This window comes from Eptatretus burgeri, chromosome 1, assembly GCF_056783735.1.
Source record: "Eptatretus burgeri isolate ZD-2024b chromosome 1, Ebu_testis_v1, whole genome shotgun sequence".
Classification (NCBI taxonomy): domain Eukaryota; kingdom Metazoa; phylum Chordata; class Myxini; order Myxiniformes; family Myxinidae; genus Eptatretus; species Eptatretus burgeri.
Window position 1 is genome coordinate 84,035,720 of NC_140961.1, and position 17,089 is coordinate 84,052,808.

Sequence of the window (17,089 nt, forward strand, 5' to 3'; positions counted from 1 at the left end):
CTTTTTCATCAATTTTAGCTGTTTTTGTAACAAGAATGATGGGTTTTCATTCCGTCTGACAACGTTGGCATCTGTTTGTTAGGGGGGCCTGAGCATGCAAAAACACATTCTGTGGGCTCCTCTTTGCAATGAAAAATAATTATGGGATTTCCTAACACTTAAAATCCCCCAATAATTAAATTGTGCTGCCGATACTCCATGGTGCATGAGCAGGACGTACCATCCTCATCACCCAGAATTCTTTTTTCCACATTTCACCTCTTTGCTTCAATTGGCGGTTCCTGTTTCGACATAATAGTGCATAACAAACTGACCAAAAAGAGGGTTTTACCTGATATTGTATTTTTTGATTAAAAATTTGTTTTTTAAAGAAAACCCTACATTTTGGTGTTCAGTTGAAATGGTATGCAACCATCACTTTTTTGTCCACCAAAATGTCCAATGTTATAATGGCCTTCCTTATCATAATGATAGTGCTGATCCTTATAATGGGACTATACCATTTGATGCATTGTTTCATTGTTGTCTCATCGTAGTTTTGGATTAATAACCATATGTATTAATTCTGTTTCACACGATGTTGGATACGTATAACTTGGTATTATTCGTCTCAAAACTTAAGTATTAGCTTTATTTGCATAACAAAATAGTTAGGGTATTATCCAGCACTGTAAATGATTGACAAATTTCTGAACTAAGATCAGGAAATCTGAATTTAATTTATTTCTTTTGTGACTACCTCCATTTGTGTGACCATTTGTCCTTTTCTCATTTCAGGTTTGTAAAAGAACGTCGTCCTTCTATCTCTCCAAATTTTAACTTCCTCGGCCAGCTCATGGAATATGAGAAATTGCTGTATCCACGGAATGGAGTAACTCGAGTCCGGCTGTCAAGAAACCGCCCTGACCTGCCTGAGTCGATATTGGTATTGGCAAAGGACCAGCAAGTGCAGCCAGTCTTCAAGATTTCTGCAACACCACTGGCACCCGTGGATATCTGTAACCCACCATGCCCTTCACCTGAACGCCTGCAGAAGTGCACGCGTCTCAAACGCTCTTTCTCTCTGAACCTTCGTGCAGTTGTCCATCCTCCCTCTGATCTAGATGCCTCCCCTTGTGCATTGACTCCCACCGAGGTCGCTGCTCGTGCCCTTAAAGGTGTGAATATTGGAGGGCCTGTCTCTGAGCCAGGTAACAAACCTTCTGAACCTGGTTTTCCTGGTCCCAGTCTCTCTGGTCTATGTCCCTCTGGTCCAAGTTCTTCTGTGCCGAATTCCTCAATTCCCATACAGCACAGGAGATTGTCAACCGGAATTAATGGGACTGTTGAAGAGACCCGGCAGGTAGCACCCAATGGTGTGACAATGCACCTGAGCCGCAGCAAGGTGACAGAGGCATGTGGACAAACTCAACTTTGTTTACAATTTTCTGGCGTTCATCAAGCACTGCAAGAAAATGGACGGGAAACAGAGGCTGGTGGGTCCTGCCCAAGGCTTTTGGTGCTACAACTGAAGCCGAGTACACCACCTACGCCACCAACCAGTCCTTGGGATTTACCAGATGATATCTGTCCCTTTCCATCTCCATCCACATGCCATCCTTCCTCATTGCTTAATTGCACTCCTGCTGGATTCCCTGCCCCTGAAACACCCACCTCCAACCCACAATCAATTAACCAAGCAGGAAAGGGTCTTTCCAAAAGTCACGGTTTCTCTTCACTGTCATCTACACCTTTGTCCTCATCATCAGGGTCATCGTCGTCATCATCTACCCCATCGTCTTCCTCATCTTTACTCCCCCAAACAACTGGAACAGCATCTGGTGAGGTTGTGATGCTACCAGGACAACAATGGCTCAGGAGCAAGGGAGATGATGGTCGGGCATGTCGTCGGCCTGAAGAGGCTCCACCTGAGAAACAAGTAAAAAGGAGAAGCTGTCAAATGGAGTTTGAAGACCGAACAGGGTCTGAAACTGGAACTCATGAGGACTTGGGCAAGACTGGGAAGCAGTCAAGTCTTGAGGCCATTGAAGTCCTCTAACAGGCTCTGAAAAATGGCTTCCTTGGTCAGACATTAGTAATTTCTCAGTGAGTGATGCTTCATGTCTCAACCCTCTCTCATCTCACTTTACAACATCTCCATCCTGCATTTCTCATTTTAGTCTTTCACTCACCTGGCTTGAAGTGTGGATTTCCTCTGACATGGTGAAAAAACAGCATCTTGTCAGAAAGGATCCTGGCTTTTGTTGCTGTCGTTTCTCACAGTTCTTCAAAGCAATTTGACTTTGAATCACTCGAGCTAAAGCGGAGCCATTTCCCCCCTGCTTGTGGAGCACAAATGGACATTACGGCAGGCAGGAGTCGTGGTATGCGATGCCAAACTTACAGGGCCGTAAAAGACAGCTCCTTTATCATGGTGTACATAAAGTTGTAACTATTGTGAAGAATTTGAATACGTACGAAACATTTTAAGTTTCAAGTCCAAGCAATACCTCAGGTATAAGTTATTTATTGAAATGGATATTCATTGAAACGAAGAGACACTCAGGCCTGCTCTCTGCCCTCGTCCCTTTGATGGCAGCTGAAAACTGATGTGGATGCCCCTGGTGAAATCACTGTCACATGTCGGTGCATTGGTGCTGAGAGTGAAAACTAAGTCTCATGCTATACACCTTTCCTGAGTCCCTACCTGGAATATCTTGGTGACCGTGGGTTGTTAACACTTTAAAAGTTCCCCTTCGTCTCGTTTCTTTGTTATCTTTTTTTAGCGTTTTATTTTATGTTTTGTGTTAAAGCCATAGCAAGTGTGAAACCCTGTGCCTTTTGTGCAATACTGAGGTGGCGCCAATTTAGACAAGACCTCAGTTCCAGACACTTTACCAATTCATCGCTTTTATTTCCATTTCCCCACACTTAGTGTCTAATTTGATATTAACGAGGCTGTTACGATCAATAGTGTGTCGTAATAGGTAAATTAAAATTAAATTAAACGTGTTGCTCAGTTTTGGTGTGGCCGAACGAGGGGAGTTAGTTTGTACATTGGGTATTTGGAGGTATCATGAGTGGGTGGCGTTCAATGTCACTGGATAGGGGGAGGGGTAGTGGATGGTATTATTGGTCTTCTAGGGAGTATTTTTAGAGAGGGGAAAAAAAGAGAAAGCTGGGGAAGGTGACGGGGTGAGGTCAGGGGAGTTCCACGCCAAAGCATCTCTGGCCTTGCACCTTGGGCCACAAGAGAGCAGTATTTTGAGGTGAGATGCAGCTTGCAGTATTTAAATCCCACCCAGTGTGCCGGAATACCGGTTTGCATGATGAGGCTTGTATTGTTTCTCTTTCCTTTTCTGCACTCGGCTTGCTTTGTAGAGCAAAACAAGGCGGCATCCGAAAAGGTGGGTGTGTGTGTGTGTCAGCCGCATGCATGGTCAGCAGCAGCCGCAACCCTGCCTGGTCCGTGTTTGTACCCTCGGACTGCCGTAGTTCGACGTTGGGAATGCCGTTACTTTTTTAAAAAGTTGTTTGTTTGTGTTCTTTTTTCTGCCCTGCGAGGGGTGCTATCGGCCTGGCATTTCGGTCACCACTGCCCACCCTTCTCGCACTCTTCACCCTGATACACGTGTTTGTTTGTGTATGTGCCTGTTTGTGTGCCTGTGCATTAATGCTGTGAATATGGTGCATTTTTGGTTCCTTTTTCTCGCTCTGGCTCGCTGTGGTGTGCTGTGCTGTTCTCAAGTCCGTTCGCCTCATTTATAAATTACCAATCCTGGTTTATGTTCCCTCGATGGAAACGTATTTGTGTTTTTGATTCTAATTATTCTCGTTAGCATCATTATTTATTGAATATGCTCTATTACAGTGATACATTTGTATACGTTTAAAATGTGTTTAAATAAACTATGAGATAAAAGTATTGTATGAAACGTGATTTTTCACATTGCATATCTGTGAGCACCAGGTTCACGGTTGAGTCGATAGTCAAACGTCGGACTCAAACAGCACTTCCACAGCATGAAAATATGACAGCGGTGTACAAATACTCTCACGATGCATTGAAAGTGGCACACCCATATTTGGCAACAAAGAAGTGAAGCCTTACACATACTGCCCAGAGGGAACAACTATGATTCATGACACTTAGAAAATTGAATTGCTTGAGCTGATACAGCTTTGTATTGTTCACCTGATGGCCATTAACTAGAATCTGTGAAACTATGGTTGTTGTTTTTTTAAAGCAATTGTGGTTAATTAAATGTGAATTATTTTATTTTTTCCTCATTTTATTTGGTGGTTGGAGTAATACATACCGAGATGGTTTCATGCTACACCAATGGCTGAAAGATCCTAAGTTTGCCAGAAATTGGACGAGGTTTGTCTGAAATACCTGCACGTGGATCAGGTCGACAAAATTGTCGATTTTGTGCTCAGAACATTCAACAGAACACTGTTATGAAGCAACAGAGATGGCCAGATTTTGTGCTTATCCACCATGATTGAGAGAGGATGCCATCCCCATGATTAAGCGGAAGACAGAGCCATTGCTCGAAACTGAAAGACCATCTCTACCCAGCTAACAGCACTTTACATGAGTGACCACTCCCCCCTCCACCATCACCCCCACAATACCCACCACCACCCAACACCCCCTTCCCTCCACCATCCCCCCACAACCATACCCTAACAATACCCACCACCACCACCCTACCTCCACCCTAGTACCACTCCCCCCTGCACTGGGACGGGACATCGACACAGCATGGACACGATAAAGCATGGGCACGATGGTGGGACATGACAGAGCATGACCACAGGCACAAATGGCATTCCAGGAAAGTATGAAACTGAACGATCCAGTAACATACAGGACACCTGGTCAACCTGCGATGGCGGGACAAAGCATTCATCGCCCATTTTGTCGGCGGTGTCCGTGCTGTGTCCGTGCCATGTTTCTGCTGGAGTAATATATCTGATTTATCAATTGATACAAGATCTCTTATAAATCACCAATTGAACAGAAATACAAAATCTACCAATCTGTAGTGAACATGCGACCAACGTTTTCATCTTCACTACACCTCCATTGTCACCATCTTTGTCTGAATCTCTCACATAAGGATCTAAACAATACGGCTCCACAATTTCCCCAAAAGTGTTTCCATCACTAATTTTGTCTCCATTTCTTCACATTCCCACTGATCAGTTTCAACATACTGAGAGCCTTCAGAGTTGCTAATGATGGTGGAATTAGTATCCGAAGCCGCGCTCGAGATACACTTTCTCTATGTAAGCTACCATTTGGATCAAGGTGGTTTCAAGGTGTGACGTCACTGGCAAAAATCGAAAATCAACACTCTGGGGCTTTTGTCAGCACTTTGTGATTGGCAAAAAAATTTCAACATTTTTTGCCCTTCAACTTAAACTGTGATTAATGATTTTCAATGGTCTTCATAAAAAAAACAAAATTTGCGATTGGGTTCCCCTTTAAGTTCTCCGACCTGGACAAACACCTTGACAATACTGTCACGACTCATTACGGCATCCCCAGAAGGGCCTCTTGCAGTGAAAAGATGCTAAGATCGAATTCTGTCACTAAGCAGATGAAAAGTGAAGCTGCCGACTCGTTTCGCCCTTTTGGGGCTTATCAGGGCAACACATCGCTGTTCCGTCCACTTCGTGACTTTGAAGACTTGCTCTTCCGGCTTTATACTGGTTAATGATCCACCCCTAACTGGCATTGGTGAAGTCACCAGATGAGCCCCATAACAGGTAATCCTTCACAATATTGGATGAACAAGTGCCATCTGCCACATGGGCACATTGTCATTCATTCCACCAATCAGAACCAGGAAGTATCACCATTGTATTTAGCAGTCGGGAGTTTTAGGAAGATAATTCATCAAGTCTGACCTGAACGAACGCCATGACAATACCATCATGTTGATTCATGACTGCAGCAGAAGAAGGGCCTCTTGCAGTACAAAGATGCTCAGATGAAATGATGTCACCCAGCAGATGAAAAATGAAGCTGCCGACTCATTTCGCCCTTTTGGGGCTTATCAGGGCAACACATCGCTGTTCCGTCCACTTAGTGACTTTGAAGCCTTCGGGCTTTAGACTGCTCACTCACCTCAGACAGGTTTGCCACCTCACTTTTGCCTCATATCACTCGCCCTCTTCCCTCGATCTGTCCACAGCCCATCCAGATCACACACATTCTTCCAGGAACTCACACCTGGTTTCCCTCCCTTAACTACGTTGGTGCTTACCTTCATGCCTTCATCCCACTTTTCTCTCGTCTGTGGGATTTACTCCCTTTATATGTTGACCTGTACTCTTCCCTGTAGTATTTCAAGAATGCAGGCCACTGTATATAGCATCTCATGATTTCTCCTATACCCACTCCCAATGTCTTTTTCTCTTGCTGACCCGTAAACCCTTTTACCACCATGCCACTCCCATTTTCATACTCAAATGCATTTGTGCATTTATTTTGTCGAAATGTTCTGCCCCAGTGTCAGTCTGTTAATGTGATTCTCTCTGATGTTTCGCTCCTCCATGAGCCTTGCCTTCTGGTGAAAAAAAAGAAAAGAAAAGTTGAATGGCTGTAAAGAGTGTCAATGGCACCAGTTGTTAATCGTAAAAGTTCACCTCAGCATTAATAACACCGATGTAAAACGATTTGTCCTCATAGAGTTTTCTCTTGAATGGATGGGCCCATAGGTTGTTAACCAACTCACCTGCATTCGCCACTGTCTGTGCATACCAATATATATATATATATATATATATATATATATATATATATATATATATATATATATATATATATATAGACATATATATGTATATATATACACATATATATGTATGTATGTATGTATATATATATATATATATATATATATATATATATATATATATATATATATATATATATATATATATATATATATATATATATATATATATATATATATATATATATATACATATATATATTTATATATATATATATATATATATATATATATATATATATATATATATATACATACATATATACATATATATATATATATATATATATATATATATATATATATATATATATATATATATATATATATATATATATATATATATATATATATATATATATATATATATATATATATATATATATATATATATATCTATATAAATAGATCTATATATATAGATTTTTATATATATATATATATATATAGATTTTTATATATATATATATATATATATATATATATATATATATATATATATATATATATATATATATATATATATATATATATATATATATATATATATATATATATATATATATATATATATATATATATATATATATATATATATATATAATATATATATATGTATATATGTGTATATATATATATATATATATATATATATATATATATATATTTATATATATATATATATATATATATATATATATATATATACATACATATATATATATATATATATATATATATATATATATATATATATATATATATATATATATATATATTTTTGTAGATTTTTGGGCGTTCGGCGTGCGGACGACCGCCCGAGCCCAATTGCGGTCGCGCGCGCCCACTGAATGAGCAATCCAGTCGTAGCTTCCGGATCAACGCCGAAACCCATCTACAGGTGTTGTTCACCACACCATAAACCAGCCAACTCTTCTGTCCACGCGCTACAGGGTCAATCGCCGAATTGTCGATATACCTAACTATTCGCGTGGACAGAAATGCTGGGAGTTTATACCTCAACGGGACCTGCACGAAAACGGGCTGCTTAAGCAGCTCGTTCCGTATGCGATTGCCGAGTGGTTATATATCGCCAAGCCCCGTCGGACCAAATGTACGTTTTATCGGCTTATAAGCAGCCAGCTAACATTCTGAATGCTCCATGGCAGTCAATGTGAGGAAGGGATGCAACGAGCAGGTGACATTTAACAATGGGGACATTTATTTGAACACAGGCATGCAAGAAATGAATGACTGGCGATAGGGGACAGGACATGAACAAAAACCTACAGCCGAGTTCTAATATGAAATGTAAAGCGAATACAACACAGGTACTTAACAGTTCCTACTTGTTAGACGGGCCCCCAAACACTCGTACGCACACACACACACACCCAATAAATGGTGGCTGATGCCTTTAATAAGGACTTCAACTCGGAGGGACAGATGAGCTGAAACCTAGAACCTATCTCAAACCTTTCCACCTCGTGTGGTCTTCAAGCTGTTCGGACCCGGGCTCCAGCGAGAGCGAGCTGGATCCAATCACCGTGAGCCGCGATCCTTCCCGAGCTCCAGCGAATCCTCTTGCGCTTCCCAACACGTGCTGGTCAGACGAGGCCCTAACCTTCCCATCGATGCGTCGCTTCCTCGAAGAACCACCTCCAAGATGAGACCAATGAGTCACACCAAGCCGGGAACCAAGCAGAGAACAAAGACTAAAGAGCTCCACGAACCAAGAAGAGCCAGCAGAACCGGACGACGAAGTAGAGCAACAGGCTCGAACCAGCTGGAGCACCCTTGAACCAGGCCAACACTCCTCTACCACCAGGCCAAAGAAGAACCACGACAACCTGACCAGCTCCTCCGATGAACAACCAGCCAACAAAGCAACTCCGAGCCGAGCAACCAGCTCAACTCTCTTCCAATGAACCAAGCACAAAAAGCGAACCGAGCCAAGCAGAACCAAAAAGCCTTTTCCCTAACCTGAGCCAAGCAGAAGCAAGAAGCTTACCGAACCAAGCAGATAATCTCTTCCTTATCCTCCTCCGCCCCCCCCCCCCCACTCCCGGCATGACTCATCCCCTCGTGCCCACACAACCGTGGGTGGGAGGGAGTTGTTTACGTCCCGTGATTAAGGAAGGGAGGGTTCTTCTTCCTCTTCGCAGAAGAGGGGGAGGGGCGTCTTTCTTTGTGTTGTGATCGCTCCCGAACTATTAAATTAAATCACAGCGCATTTAATCGATTTCTGCCCATTAAATAATGGAAGGTGAACTATCTTGGGAACATGCACTTATCAACATAACTGAGCTAAAGGAACCTGTATGTTGAGTGCGATCGAATTCCAAATTCGTAACAATATATATATATATATATATATATATATATATATATATATATATATATATATATATATATATATATATATATATATATATATATATATATATATATATATATATATACACACACAAACAGTGTATATACAGACAGTGTACATATATATATATATATATATATATATATATATATATATATATATATATATATATATATATATATATATATATATATATACATATATATATATATATAGGGTGAGTCAGAAGTAGCGCCCGATTCCTGTCAGTTGATTGTTTGTTTGCCATTAGTATTACAGTGTACAAGAAGGTAGAAATAAATGAATGACATGTTTATCTGACCATTTATTCAAGAAAAAATTATTACAGAACTGTACCAAGCTGTTTTACTTGCAATTTTCAAAGTGCCCTCCCTCGTGATCGATGCACAATTGCAGCCGAGCAGGCACAGAGCGGCACACATGTCTGCAGAGTTCGATATCAATTTCCTCAAACTTTGCAGTGATTTTAGCCTTCAATTCCTGAATGGTACGAGGCTTTTCAACATAAACAAGGTCTTTCATGAGTCCCCAAAAAAAAGAATTCTGGAGGTGTAAGGTCTGGGGAGCGTGCCGGCCACTCGATCGGACCGTGGCGGCTGATCCACTTTCTGGGAGAGTTTTCATCAAGCCACTGACGAACATAACGTCCATAATGAGGTGGAAATAACAGTCCTGATCTTGTATCCTGGGCCAAAAGAAGGTTTGCAGCAAATCCAGGAAAATTTCTGCAGTGACAGATCCCTCAAAGAAAAAGGGTCCAATTATCCCTAATGGAGATATGGCTGCCCAAACTGTCACTCCAGGTAAATTTACCTCCTTCTCAACTGTCACTCTTGGGTTATTCATAGCCCAGTTGACACAATTGTGCCATTAAGCTTAAAAGATGCCTCATCTGACCACCAGATGTTGCCAAGCATTGTGTCCTCTTCGTGAAGTTTAGCTAAGAACTCCGCAAAATTGAAGACGGTGGTCGTTATCTCCATCATGAAGGGCATGCAGTAAGCATGGAATGCAAGGTTTCCATTTTTTCTGGTGAAGGATACAGATAACACTTGATTGGCTCACTTCCAACTCTGCAGATAAATGGCGGGTTGACTTTTGCGGACTTTGTTCCAGTCTTCTGATGGCTTCTTCAGCCTTCGCTACATTCGTTGCCGTTTTCGGATGACCGGACTTCTTTGCAGTGGTTACCGACCCTGTTGCTTCAAATTTCAAGACAATCAATCATATGTTTCTTCCATAAGGTGGGTTAATATCGAAATCCTGTGCCAAACAGCGTGCCGCCATCGTTTGTTGTTCATTACATTTGTAGTAATGTTTCATTGCCGCAATGCGTTGATTCATTGAAAGGGAATTCATGGTTCAATTTGGTGCAAACTCAGTAACTTTCCAAACTCGTAGCAATAACCTGCAAAACAAAATCAAAAACAAATAAATTACGAAAATTAATAATCTGCAAGACAATTATTAACAACATGACTTCCCAGAAAGAATCTAACAGCCGAAAAAAACAGAAATCGGGTGCTACTTTTGACTCATCCTGTATGTATAAACATACATATATATCTTCTTCTTCTTTCGGCTGCTCCCTTTCGGGGTCGCCACAGCGGATCATCCGTATGATCCGCATAGTGATTTGGCACATGTTTTATGCCGGATGCCCTTCCTGACGCAACCCTGGTCGCCTCTTACGACACAGGGATATGGTACACCTATTTTAACCGGGGTATACACCGGCCCAGTATACTGGTACTCATTTTGCCGACCTCGGAAGGATGACAGGCTGAGTCAACCCCCTGGTGTATTAATTCAGTGGCCCAACGGGGCTTGAACTCAGGACCTTTTGGATCCCAAGCCGCTGCCCTTACCAATGCGCCAACACCAGACGACATATATATATATATATATATATATATATATATATATATATATATATATATATATATATATATATATATATATATATATATATATATATATATATATATATATATATATATATATGTATATGTATATATATATATATATATATATATATATATATATATATATATATATATATATATATATATATATATATATATATATATATATATATATATATATATATATATATATATATATATATATATATATATATGTATATATATATATATATATATATATATATATATATATATATATATATATATATATATATATATATATATATATATATATATATATATATATATATATATATATATATATATATATATATATATATATATATATATATATATATATATATATATATATATATATATATATATATATATATATATATATATATATATATATATATATATATATATATATATATATATATATATATATATATATATATATATATATATATATATATATATATATATATATATATATATATATATATATATATATATATATATATATATATATATATATATATATATATATATATATATATATATATATGTATATATATATATATATATATATATATATATATATATATATATATATATATATATATATATATATATATATATATATATATATATATATATATATATATATATATATATATATATATATATATATATATATATATATATATATATATATATATATATATATGTATGTATATGTATATATATATATATATATATATATATATATATATGTATATATATATATATATATATATATATATATATATATATATATGTATATATATATATATATATATATATATATATATATATATATATATATATATATATATATATATATATATATATATATGTACACACACACACACACACACACACACACACACACACAGTGGATAAACAGACAGTCTTCATATATATATATATATATATATATATATATATATATATATATATATATATATATATAGTGTTGCGAATTCGCGCCCGCCAGCGTGCGAGCGGCCACGTAACTCGAATCGCGGCACGTCGCCCACCGGACGGACAATTCCGTCGTGACCCTCTCGGACTAACGCCGGGAACTAGTCACGGGTGGGCCTTTCGGCCTCACCACGATCGTGCCAATCGGCCCCCCGCATGGGATAGGGTTGTTCGCCAAATTTGACCTACCTAAGTACCCACACGGAGGGTAGACCGGGCGATCGCACCTCGCCGCAGGTCGACTTCGGACACGGGCCTCTTTAAGCGACCAGTTCCGTACTATCGGGATAACCGAGCGGTGTTATCGTCAACCTCGATGGTTCCGATTAATTGTCGGGCGTTTTTTTAGCCCACTACCAACCCTTTACGTGAAGTAAGATGGAGATTCAATTAAAGAAAAGACGAAGCAAAACGGGAAAAACAGTTCAACATAATTCACATTTATTCCGCGGCAAACGGAAAGCACACATATACAATTACAACAATTATGCACCAAAAGCAAATGTAAAAGAAACACAACAATTATGCACCAAAAGCAATTGCAACAAAAGAAACACAATGCAGATCTACTACCGACTACGCGAGCGCACGGCAACACTTACACAGTTTTACTTTACAGACGGCGCCGACACACTTACTCAAAATCAAAAGAAAAGGGCCACCCTCGAATACAAGGGGGCAGACGTGGTCTGTGGGCGCGAGACCGCGTCGAGCCTGCCCGTCTTGTGATGAGCCGCAAAATGGCGGCGGTGCCCCGACTCCACGCTCTTCCGCGGGCCTCGCTGGCACTGCCTGGAATGGGGTGGGAACGGGGCCCCCCTTTTCGCACTATCTCAGCGCGGGGGGAAACATGGGGGGGTTGTTGATGCTCTGGCGAAAGAGGATAGCTGGCTTGCTTGGGTCCCGCGACGAGCGACTCCACTGCGCCCTTGACCGCGTTCCCGGCTTCTCCTCTCTGCAGCTCCCCGACAGACTCCGAACCCCGACAGACCGACTCTCCTCCAGACCCGTCTTGACTGCTGCTGCCACACTTCGCCGCCGCCACAACTCGCCCGAGCCCGAAACAGAAACTCTCTCCTCACTCAATTCGCTCCGCGCTCGGCGCTTTATAGTGCAGCAGGAGAAACCATATGCAGATTTTCGGATCAGGATGGGCTCGGGGGCGGAGCCACGCTCGCCCATTGGATGGAGGAAAAGTGGGCGTGAATCATTCCTGATCCGCGAATTTGCATATATCGATTCTACTCCGACGCGCCTGGAGGCGGGGCCAAATCGCCCCGCGCTTAATGATTGGAGGGATCGGAAGTGGGCGTGAATCATTCCTGATCCGACTTCCCCTCGGAAAGGCCGCTTTTTGCACCTGCTGCTCGGCGCGCGCCCCGCACGAGGCCAGGACAGCCTGACGCTCAGCGTTCACAAGCGGCGCGGGAATGGCGGCAGAAGGAGGAGAGGTGAAGGTGGTGGAGGGTTTATTGTGGCGATGATGGCCATGGCGACGCTTGGAATGGTGGTGATGCGATGTTTGCGAGAGCGAGCCGTGACGGTAAAGGTCGTGGCTGTTGGCGTTGTTGTTGTTGTGAAGCGGCGTTGCGGTCGGTGGTTGTTGTGTGATGGCGGTTGAGACGTGGTTGGTTCAAAATAGAGATAGAACAGAAAAACGGCTATCTTGAATGGTCGCACCTGAATGAATCACATTTATTCCCTCTAAACAACGGGTTTGGGCTAACTACACATGTACTGACAGAGATACCTCACCTACAGGACCTGAATGGTGGTTTGCGGATTTCCTCAACCACAACACTACCCCCTCCCCTTTTTACAGACTCGTCCCGAGTCGTCAAATTTTCGTGTGCCATCATGTGTAGTTCTCCCCTAGTACGTTTTACCTATGGATCCCTGAGTGCGACATTCATGGTATTCGTGTCCCCAAAATAAATAACTTGAGGGCTGAGTAACTAACTAAACAAACCCACTCACACGGACGACTTAAATAAAATTACCGGCGCTAAGACATACATGCCAGGGGCGCACTCATATGTACAGTACATCTTAACCTTAACTTACAAATTTTACACTAAACCATGGCCGAGGATCAATGAACTCTACAAAAAGAAAGCAGTTCGCAGGGAGTTCGGCTGCTTGCATGCAGTCTCTGGCTCAAACAATGCAGGTGACAGGGAACGTGGTCGGCTGCTCAAACGCAGTCCAAGGCCTTCCCTTTTTAACTGAACGCAGTGAACCACAACGGTGCATGGGCTGCACAAACGCAGTCTCCGTGCCAGCTCAAGTGGCACACGCAATGAACACAACGGATGGATGGATGGACACAAACATGGTGCACGGGCCGCCACTGCAGGCCCGTGTTGTAGCTGCCAACAGGGCAGTTCTTGCAGCTTGCAAACTGTTGCTTTGATCCTGGCGCACATGGAAATGAACAGGGGGGGGGGGGCAAAGCAAAATTGAACGGGGCTGGTGAACAGGGGCAGTGGGCATGGAATGGCAAAGGTGAGCAGGCAACCACAGCCTGCAGAACAAGGCCATTGCAGGCAAACACAGCCGGCAGATGAACTGGCCGGCACAGGCCTTGCAGTAAACAGCTGCAGACGATCCGGCCGGTACAGGCCTCGCAGCAAAACACAGCTGCCGATGAAGTTGGCCGGCCTTTCCTTGCAGTGCAGGTTGGTGGAGGGAGTGCGGTGGTGCTGGCCACTCGGAAGGCGGGCTCGGACCTACCCTACGGTCTCCCCTCCCAACCTATCGCCTTTGCCTGTCACTGTCTGTACCCACTCCCTTAATTTGTCAAACCCCAATTTAGCCCCAACTTATTTAATTTTTTTTTCTCCCACTATAAATCGTCCCCTCAACCCCTTTATCGTCCTTGTTTGGCTAACCTATCCTGTCACCTAGCCTACTCCCAACCCCTACGTTCCCTTCCCGGAAGGGAATAAGGGAGAGCTCGCGTCCTGTGTCGAGGCCCAACGAAGCCTCAGAATGGCCTCCCCAGAGTTCAGCGATCTATAACACAAAGTGGGTCCAGCGGCCCACAACGAGAGCGAGGGGATGGATGGTGCGGAGGGGTACACTTCCTATCTACCCTAACCATTTAACTGTTAAACAACCCCGGGGCTTTCAACAAGCGCCTCTCGCTTAAGCTATTGGTTCTAACAACCCAGATTCCCATCGCCTGTGTTGGTGTCCTTTCAATTTTGAGCCTTGCCCCCCAATTTTCTTTCCGTGCCCTCACACGGTCTCATGGCTGGGATGCGTGGCTCCCCTTGGCAGGCACGACCCTCTGTCGAATCTCCCACTATGGCACCCCCGGGCACTACACTGCCTCCGAGCCTACCAGCTCCCCAAACACCGGGGAGTGCCCCCCATGGCACCTCCCCTGAAACGCACACATGGCAGGCTGGCTTCCCGGGCCCCTTTCCGAGGGTCACCCATGCCCACAACACTGCCCACGCGGCTAATGGCGCCCCGGGCCCCGCACCAAGCGGACGCACCCGTGCCCACTACGCTATTCCGGCCCCCCATGGGCCCTTGGCCTACTACGGCCGACTAGCCCGGTGCCCGGGGTACCCACTCAGCGATACTCACCTTTCGCAGCCATGCTCCCAGCCCGTCAACAGGGCTCCTGCACCCCTCCAAACGGGTTTCGAGCCTACATTCACACCAACAACAAAACGACCTCCATTTTTATGAATTTGACTAACCCAGCTAACTCACTTTATACTGACCCCGGGGTCCCTTGGGCGGGAGTCACTCCTCCCCCCAATCACTCATCGCACCATGCATTCCCCATTCGCTCCACTCACACAGACCCGCTGGCCTCACTCAACATGTCCCCACACAACTCACCAACTCTTCAACACACACCCGGCTGAACTCTGCCATCCTGCTAACTACATCCCCTAACTAACTCGTGCTCCCACGTCGTCCCTTATACTAGTAGCACGTTCCATTTAACACTACGTAGCTAAACTACGTCCCCTCTACACATTCACTGTCAGTCTCTGTCTCCAAATAATCCCATTAATTAATTTCCCCACCTAAAGCTCATCTAAATCCCTCAACCTAATCCATTCCATGGACTCCATGAGGACTTTCCCTGCCCCATGGAACCAGTCTAGCTAAGCTAACCCTTCCCCCTAACTAGTTTCCATCCTGTGCCCGGTCCAAGGGGATCATCCACCCCTTGCCCGGGAATCCTGTGCACCCGAAAGTGAGGCTTGTTTTTTTTTTTTTTTTTTTACATGCGCAGCACCAGCGCGGCAACTCGCAGCTCGCGCACTTTGCACCTGCCCGTGACGTCATGCAGCTGCATGTGTACCTCGTCCCTCGGACGGTACCATCCGGCAGGGATACTGCTCCTGCCGGATTCCAACCCCACGTGCAGCCATGACGTCACCGTGCGCATAAAAAAAACACAAACCCCACGTCTCGAGGGGTTCCCTACGCGAACACATGTGCTTTGCCCGTTGGAGCTTAACACACACGCCCGCGTGGAGAACCCATCCGGTCCAAATCCGTAATCCTGCCTAAACTTTGTCCGTCCGCGGGATCGGCAAATCCACCGCATGCGTTTCCGGACCGGGACTTCACTCCCGCAAGCGAGCACGTGGGGGCCTCGTGCGTTGCACAGCACGGACCTCGCGCTCGCTGCTGGGTGAACCCGGCACGGTCCCTGAAACAGCTACAGCCGCTACCCGGCTTTTGTCTCTCTGTCGCCGTCCCCGTCGCCATTCGACCCACGCACACCTGCGTGTCACAACACACAGGCTCCACTCCATTGCACTCACACCGGGAGACGCGGCTGCGTGCTCACACATGCCCACCGACATCTCCCTTACACACAGCGACCTTGCACACGCTGTCTCCCTCACACTCGGCCGTTCACTCACTCGTGCCGTTTCCCTCACACAAACCACACCACTCACACACGCGGGGGC

General features: G+C 43.2%; 1 protein-coding gene across 2 annotated transcripts in view; it reads left to right on the top strand.

Annotated features, from left to right (window-relative positions):
* Positions 1–3,901, top strand: part of LOC147034873 (dual specificity protein phosphatase 8-like) — a 100,893-nt gene extending 96,992 nt beyond the window's left edge. For both annotated transcript variants that reach the window (XM_085890428.1, XM_085890433.1), the window contains exon 7: positions 778–3,901. In XM_085890428.1, coding sequence (XP_085746554.1) covers positions 778–2,038 — 1,261 coding nt within the window. In that variant the 3' untranslated portion in view covers positions 2,039–3,901. The remainder of the gene's footprint in view (positions 1–777) is intronic.
* The last annotated feature ends 13,188 nt before the right edge of the window (positions 3,902–17,089 follow it).